A 7,851-nucleotide genomic window follows, 5' to 3' on the forward strand; every position below is an offset into this window, starting at 1 on the left:
AAAGCAATTGAAAAATTAATCATAAGGGAAAATATTGGAATTTGAAATATAGTCAGAGGAATCATTACAGTTCATTAATTTATGTGTAAATACTGATGTTTTCCAGTGGAATTATAAAATGCAAGTGAAGTGAAATGTCTGCTTTCATTGAAGGCATTTTGCCATTATCATCAGATGGAATTTAATTTGTTTACAGACTCAGCACTGGGCTGATCCACATGGAGAAGTATTAATAAACAAGGGCTTTGACTCATGTTTGTAAAGCAGCAATTCCAGTTACCATGATAAAAGTGCTCAAGGAAGATGTTGAAAGAGCTAAAGATTTATTGCTGTTTCGTTAGTTCACTAAAGTAATGACATTAGAACTAACTACATAAATAGCAAACCAGTAAGACTGTGTCAATGGATTATACATCTGTCTTGACAGCTTTGCTGATGGACTCTGGCAGAGAGTAGAGTTGAATACTTCATGCAAAACCATGGTCGTTTTGATTCACAATATTTGCTATAGACTTACATGCTACTTACGTTCTGTCTCTTTGTGCCAGGAACCATGTGTACAGAAGGGAGTCTGGCCAAAACAGGAGTTACCAGTGATTGTACACTGTAATGGCCCAAACTGCAGAAGTCCCATGGAACAAGGGACATGAACTCTGCAGGTTGTTGGGTTGTTAACTGCAGGTCAGTGCTAGTGTTAGGCTGCAGGAGATTATGCTTGGACATGCGGTTGAGTTTTTACTGATGCATAGACAGTCATACTGATGAACTATGCCACTAGTCTACACTAATTTAGGGAAAAAAACTTCCAACAACTTTTTGCTGCTTATTACTATTATTAATGTTATTAGTATTACTATTATAATTATTAGTATTTTTCCTAGATCACAGTGTTGGACAAATACCAAAGTGGGATCACTTTGGGCTGAAGACCATACAGCTAGACACAGTGTTGTAGTTCTTTTCCCAAACGGTCTTGTTCAAGACTAAATTTATTGCTTCTGTATCATGTGGAAATGGAAGATTGGAATATAAGAGGGAAAAAAAGTTGTGCTAAATCTGTGTAGGTGTAGTTTCATTCTTCTAAAATATGCACAGATTCTGTTTATAAGTAATTGCTTGCTGTCGATACTGTTTCATGTGAGTGTAAATATTCCTGGGTATATGTCAGGTAAATGTATAGAAAATAATGCTGTGTGCATATTAGTATCAATTTTCTAAGAGAATTAAGTATTTTTATTTGGCTTTGAGTGTAGGTCTCAAGTCCTGTTAAATTCAGTAAGACCTCTATTGGTAAGGCCCTGAAATTTTACAAAAGTTGTTTTGAATCCTTTTGACTTCAGTCAGAGTTAGCAAGGTGCATACTAAGAGACAAGTGATTTCATAGGTATTCAGTACATGTTACACTGCTTCCTGCTGTGTATGCATTCCCTCACAAACGCAAAAGCTGTTAACGATAACAAATGAACACAGTGATTGAAGTATATCAAGACAATTAGAGATCAATAGCTCTGTGTTCCCAATTGCTACAGGATAATGAAATGAAATCTCAGTATTTTTCTTCTTTTAATGTAAAGTCATGTTACAGAGACTGGATATTCTACAAATGCCACAAAAATTCAGGTGGCCTTATCCTTTTAAAAAATGTTAAAGTCTGTGTGTTCAACAATGATGTAGGGGTTTTTTATGTATTGCATTGCACTAGTTTTAAAATGGTATGCATATTAAATGATTACATGTAGCAGTGAAATGGACAGAATGACTATACAGCTTCTTCAGCAAATCAAATTATACTGAATGTTTGAAAAAACAGATATTGCTTTGTTGTGGGGCTTATTTTAAACTTGATCCAGCTTATATTTTACCTAACTTTGACTCCAGTTTGAATTTTGGATCAGGATCTAACTATGTAATTGCTTGTATATTAGAGATACATTTCTCCTTTAAAACATGGCAATTTGTGATGCTGCTTTTGCATTGAAATGTTAGATGATGTCTTTGGTGTGGCTGGCTTCTAAGTCTATTTTCCATTAAGGCTGTATTATCGAAGACAGATAGTTATATGTCAGTAATTAACCACGGATTTTAGGAAATTCCACTTAGCTGTTCTATTAAATGTGTTAATTTTTCATGACAGAAGAGTTGGCATGGTTTGATGGAACAGAACCCAGCTTGAAACCTGAGTCTTTATGACCCTGCTTAATTGTTATTACATCACTCACTCCTCTTTGCCTTCTGGAAAAGACAAGAGAAACTGGCAGAATATAATTCATTAATTATAACTTTCCCAACTGATAATGTTAAAATGAGTTTCATTAGTATTGTAAAAACATTCCCAATAAATAGTGACATTAATCTGAAGTGGCTGATCTATTTTTTATTTTTTTATATATACAGACAAGAATAATTTCTGACTCGATAGTTCTATAAAAGCACTTGGCATACTACATTTATTTTACCAGGGACATGAGAAGTGGGAAGTGAGATATTGAGAAGCTATATCTCAGATCAAGACCAAATGATCTTGTGAGAATTAAGTATTTTTTCATTAAGAGGGACTAAATAAAACAAAGGCTAATTTAAATGCTAAATTCAAATTTAGTGATTAAAATGTCTGAAGCTAAAGGTTAAGCTAGTTTTCCTTTGTTAATGGTAAAGCTTTTAGAGCTAAACTTCCACTTTAATGCACTGTTTTTCAAAGGTGCACATGCCTCAATAATATTAAACTTTACTTTGATGCAATGACTACTTTTCAAATGTAAATTATTAATTAAATGTTATTTCTCTGATTTATTTTTCAATATTGATTTTAAAATGTTCTTTGTAGGAGAAAAGAAAAAAATGTGTAATACATTTTTTGCCAATAATTTTTTGTTAGGTATTCACCCAAATTATGTGTGTGCATTTGCTAGTTTGAATTGATATGATTGATCATAAAGGCATTTTAAAATTCCAAGTGTGTATATATATAAACATGTGTGTGTATATAGATATATGTATATATATATTTTTATAGGATGCAAAACCAATAATTAAATCTTTAATAGATTTAATGGATAGTGGTGTTATTTTAAGACAATACAAATCACTCCAGCTTCTTAAAATCAGCTTGTGTTATTTTTAATCCATGAAGGACCCAAATATATAGCATTTTTAAGTCACAAAACCACAGCTGGTTTTGGAAGAGATCCTTCAGTGTGGAAGAACAAAATACTTCCCTGTGCTGCTTGTCAACATGCCTGGTGTCCTACAGTGTTGAATGTTGGAGGCTTAGGTTAATCAGTGATATCATGGAAAGTTCTGTGACAACATTACTGTAGGATCAAAACTCAAATATTTTTCTACTGATTTTTCCTTGGATCATATTTATTTGTTTTGGAAGCAAATCTGCTACATAGGTATCATAAAGCTTAGAATATCAGTTGTTTCAGTGTTGAGCTGTCTTCATATTACAGCAGGTTTAATGAACCAAATGCTAGTCTAAGCTTTTTATCAAAAGCTACTTTTGCATATCCTGAACCAGCAGTTCCTAAATAGTAATCAAATTCTCTATTTATTACAGGTTTTTAAGAAGATTTCCATTGCCTCTGCCAAGAGTATTGGTTCTAGACACTTCTGTCTGAGAATATGAAAGAAAAGGAAGAATGTGTGTGGATTTAAAATTACTGTATTTAACAAATTGTGGAGTGAGAAGTACTGGGGAAATAGCTTGCTCTGTTGCTTATTGTAGATCTACTACAAAGTGTTTCTGATGCAGCTGAGAAAAATGCAGACCCTTAAAAAGGAACAAGGACCTGTTGACACAAGTAGCAATGTGGACAAAATCATGGTACTTAAGTCTACTTTAGCAGAAGTGCCCGAAGAATTGTCTACAAATGAAGATATACTACTTACTGAAGCAAATAGTGGAAAAAGCAAATCTTCAGCTTGCCGGAGAAAGAGAGAATTCATTCCAGATGAAAAGAAAGATGCTATGTATTGGGAGAAAAGGCGGAAAAATAATGAAGCTGCCAAGAGATCTCGTGAAAAGCGACGACTGAATGATCTTGTCTTAGAGAACAAACTAATTGCACTGGGAGAGGAGAATGCCACTTTGAAGGCAGAGCTGCTTTCGCTGAAGCTAAAGTTTGGTTTAATTAGTTCTGCAGCCTATGCCCAAGAGATACAGAAACTCAGTAGCTCAACAACTGTGTATTTCCAAGACTACCAGAGTTCCAAATCAAATATTAACTCATTTGTAGATGAACATGAACCATCTATAGTTGGTAGCAGTTGTATTTCTGTCATTAAACATTCTCCTCAAAGCTCAATGTCTGATGTGTCTGAAATATCATCTGTAGAGCATACTCAACCAAGTTGTATACAAAGCAACTGCAGAAGTCCTGAAAATAAGTTCCAGATTATTAAACAGGAGCCCATGGAATTAGAGAGAGAGCCAAGAGATGACAGAGGCTCGTATAAAGCATCCATATATCCAAACTACATGGGAGCTACCTTTAATGTGTACTCACATTCTCCTCCTCTCTTGCAAGTTAATAGGTCCTCCAGTAATTCACCCAGAACATCAGAAACTGATGATGGTGTAGTTGGAAAGTCATCTGATGGAGAAGATGAACAACAGGTTCCTAAGGGTCCAATCCATTCCCCAGTTGAACATAAAAATGTTCATGCAACGGTTAAAGTTCCAGAAGTGAATTCTTCAGCTTTGCCTCACAAGCTTCGAATTAAAGCCAAAGCCATGCAAGTTAAAGTGGAAGCAATGGATAATGACTATGATGCAACACAGAAATTGTCATCACCCATTGACATGTCCTCAAAAAGACATTTTGAGCTTGAAAAGCATGGTGCACAAAACTTGGTGCATTCTTCTCACACTCCTTTCTCGGTTCAAGTGACTAACATCCAAGACTGGTCACTTAAACCAGAACTCTGGCATCAGAAGGAACTCAATGTAAAAATTCAGAGTGGTTGCAAAACTGGAGTTGCTGAAATAAAAGACCATCTCTACAATGTCGCTGAGTCAGAGAACCTGTATTTAAAGCAGGGCATAGCAAACTTATCTGCAGAGGTTGCTTCGCTTAAAAGACTTATAACTACACAACAAATCTCTGCATCAGACTCTGGTTAAGTTACTACTGAATAAAGGCTTATCGTTTTAAAGGATGTCATTTGCAGTAGATCAATATGTTTTGTATTATGCTGAATTTTCACTGGACTTGTGATGTCATTTCACTGTAATGTTCACATGATGTCTGATTGGTGTCTTTTTGTGCACAAATTATTATGAAGACTAGGTTGTGTTATGATCACTATGCCTTGTGTATAGTCAAGTAGCCTGTACAAAGGCTGTATATAGTGAACCTTATTTTCTTTTTGTTCTTCTACTATAAAGCGTGCAAGTTACCAGTTACAATAAAACATTGGTGACAAACACAGAACATCTACTCCAGTTCAGTTGATTTTATGAACTTGTAAATAAGTTGTTAACTAAAACCTGGCTTTTTCTTACACTGTGCTCAACTTCACTTATGTGTTTGGTTTTTACAGCCTAACAACCAAATTACAATTTACAACATGTGTAATCCTTCTGGCCGCCTTTTTCCTTAAGACCTTTTTTAGAAGATAATAGAAATAAAATTAATATTTATAAATGAAACAGTACCAATTTATAGCCTTAGCCTTCTTTAACTTATTTATTAGTAGAAGTTAACCAAAAACCATGAAAATTCTAACCCAGTAACTACAACAACCTTTTTTCTCCTTCTATCTCAAATGAGACAGTAATGAGTTTCCTGAATGGTTTATTGTGGCAAACCATTTTTTCAATATTATAACTTGGTGTTTTAGATAAAATTAGTTAAGTTGGGTTTGTGCATCTGCAAAGTTTTCAGAGCCTTGCAGTGGCAGAATTGGACAACACACCATCTTTCTCAAGGGGTGGCTTGTGTGTGTAAGGGGTGCAGGCATGGAAAGAAGCTTGCACAAAGGCTGCATTGTCCCTCTTGCATACCATGGTTCTTTCCACGGCAGACCGTGGACCACCTGTAGATGAAGGATAAGGCTACTGGATCTGTAAACTGAGTTCAACTAGGCAAATATCTACATAAGGGGCAGGCAATAGTAGCAGCAGAGTTAGAGGAGATCATCTGCTATTTTAGTTCCCAGTGTGGGACATAATGCAATTTTAAGTATGAAGTAAGTCTTACCACCAATTTGGCTTTGGTTTCAATGGCTTAGTTAACTGAACTGGAATACCCTGGTTCACTGCAGGGCATTTTGCAAGAAGTTCTGAAATGTAAAATAGACACTATGTGAAGAACTGCACAATCCAGATACTGTTAGCCCCTTAGAATTTATGCGGATTGCAAGTTCTTCACTTGATGACTGGACAGGGCTACAGTGGTCTTTGTCTTTGAGAAGAGCCATTGAACCATGGAGACTAGAATTGCATCACATATCCTTGGTCTGGCTTACCAAAGTCTTTCATTTTAAAATTTAAAATAATTTATAAGTAGAGCATAGACATGGCAAAAGTTCTTTTCGCGATACTTCCCCCTTCTTTTAACATACTAATAAATCAGACTAACAAATAAGCTTTTTCTTAAAAAGCTTCTTATTACTTGCCATAATGTATATATAATGAATGGAACCTTTCCATAGACTTAAAATACTAATTCAGAAAACAATATGTAGGTATTGTTTTTTAAATTCATACTTGACTTGAGTTAGAGGATGTTTTGTCAATTTTTTGGGGATATGAAGAGGAGTCTGAGTCACTCCTGGTAGCTCTGAAGCTTGGTCCAGCAGTCAAGGCAATGGCAAAACTCCCTGATGTCAGCAAGGCCAGGATTTGATTCTGTACCTTTTCAGGAGCTGATGATTCACAGTCATGTTCTGGGAGGACCTTGGCACAGAAATCACTGGTACTTTCTGAGCTTTTTTGAGCCTTCAAACTGCTGTGCTGTATTTGTGGCATTCAGAGTTAATAAACTGTTATTCTTTTTTAATGCCTTAATAATACAATAGACCCCATAGCTGGGCTCTGTATGTATTTGGTAATTAATATAGATGACATTTCAATGTTACTGAAAATAAGCTCAGGATTATTGCATGAAATGTAAACATTTGCATTGAATGATGGGGATATGAGACACGAGGCAGTGATTGCTACTGTCTCTTTGCTTGCTAAGTATCTTCTGTAAGCAACAATAAAATTCTTTAAATATTTTGCATATTATTTATCACATGTAATGTGTTCAAGGAGAGGACTTAAAACTCTCAGTGTTGCCATCTGTGTAAGCCTAGATCTATTGGGTTTTTTTCCATTTCTTGTTACAGTTGTTTGTCATAATGGAAGAATGTTGTCCTCTTTCTAGCTCATTATATATTTTGTGTATCTGTTTTGTGCAATTAATACTTAACAGTAATGATGTAGTTAATTTGTTGAAGGATGTCATTGCAAGAAAGTAATAGCATGGAGCTTAGGAGCACAATCAGATGTTATTTATACTCCCTTTATACCTTAGTGTTATGCTTCATTTGAAGAAAGAAATAAATAATTTGTCTTTTGTTCAAAACCAGATCTAATTACAACATGATTTTCTATTTTTTTCCTTGTCCTAGTTTAACACAGAGGTATTAGCTGCATTGGTGCTGAAGTTACTATTTCTGCAGCTAGTATTTGGGCTATCTTCCACAGATGTAAATGCATGTGGGTGGTACATACTGAGCCTCGTTCTTGGCTATGGTTGCAAACTGGCCAGATGAAACTCAACTGGTCAACTGCAGTCAATGTGGAGTAGATGGCCTCCTCACCCGGAGACCTTCACCCATCTTTAGCCTGCTTTCCTTTAG

The 7,851-nt window shown here is 35.4% G+C and overlaps 1 protein-coding gene across 1 annotated transcript; it reads left to right on the top strand.

Moving 5' to 3' along the window:
- The first annotated feature begins 454 nt into the window (after positions 1–454).
- Positions 455–7,579, top strand: NFIL3 (nuclear factor, interleukin 3 regulated). The gene is made up of 2 exons (XM_026866326.1): positions 455–681; positions 3,560–7,579. The coding sequence occupies exon 2, from the start codon at positions 3,749–3,751 to the stop codon at positions 5,123–5,125; it is 1,377 nt and encodes a 458-aa protein (XP_026722127.1). The 5' UTR covers positions 455–681; positions 3,560–3,748; the 3' UTR covers positions 5,126–7,579.
- The last annotated feature ends 272 nt before the right edge of the window (positions 7,580–7,851 follow it).

The sequence above is a fragment of the Athene cunicularia genome (genome assembly GCF_003259725.1).
Source record: "Athene cunicularia isolate RWA chromosome Z unlocalized genomic scaffold, athCun1 chrZ_part2, whole genome shotgun sequence".
Classification (NCBI taxonomy): Eukaryota; Metazoa; Chordata; class Aves; order Strigiformes; family Strigidae; genus Athene; species Athene cunicularia.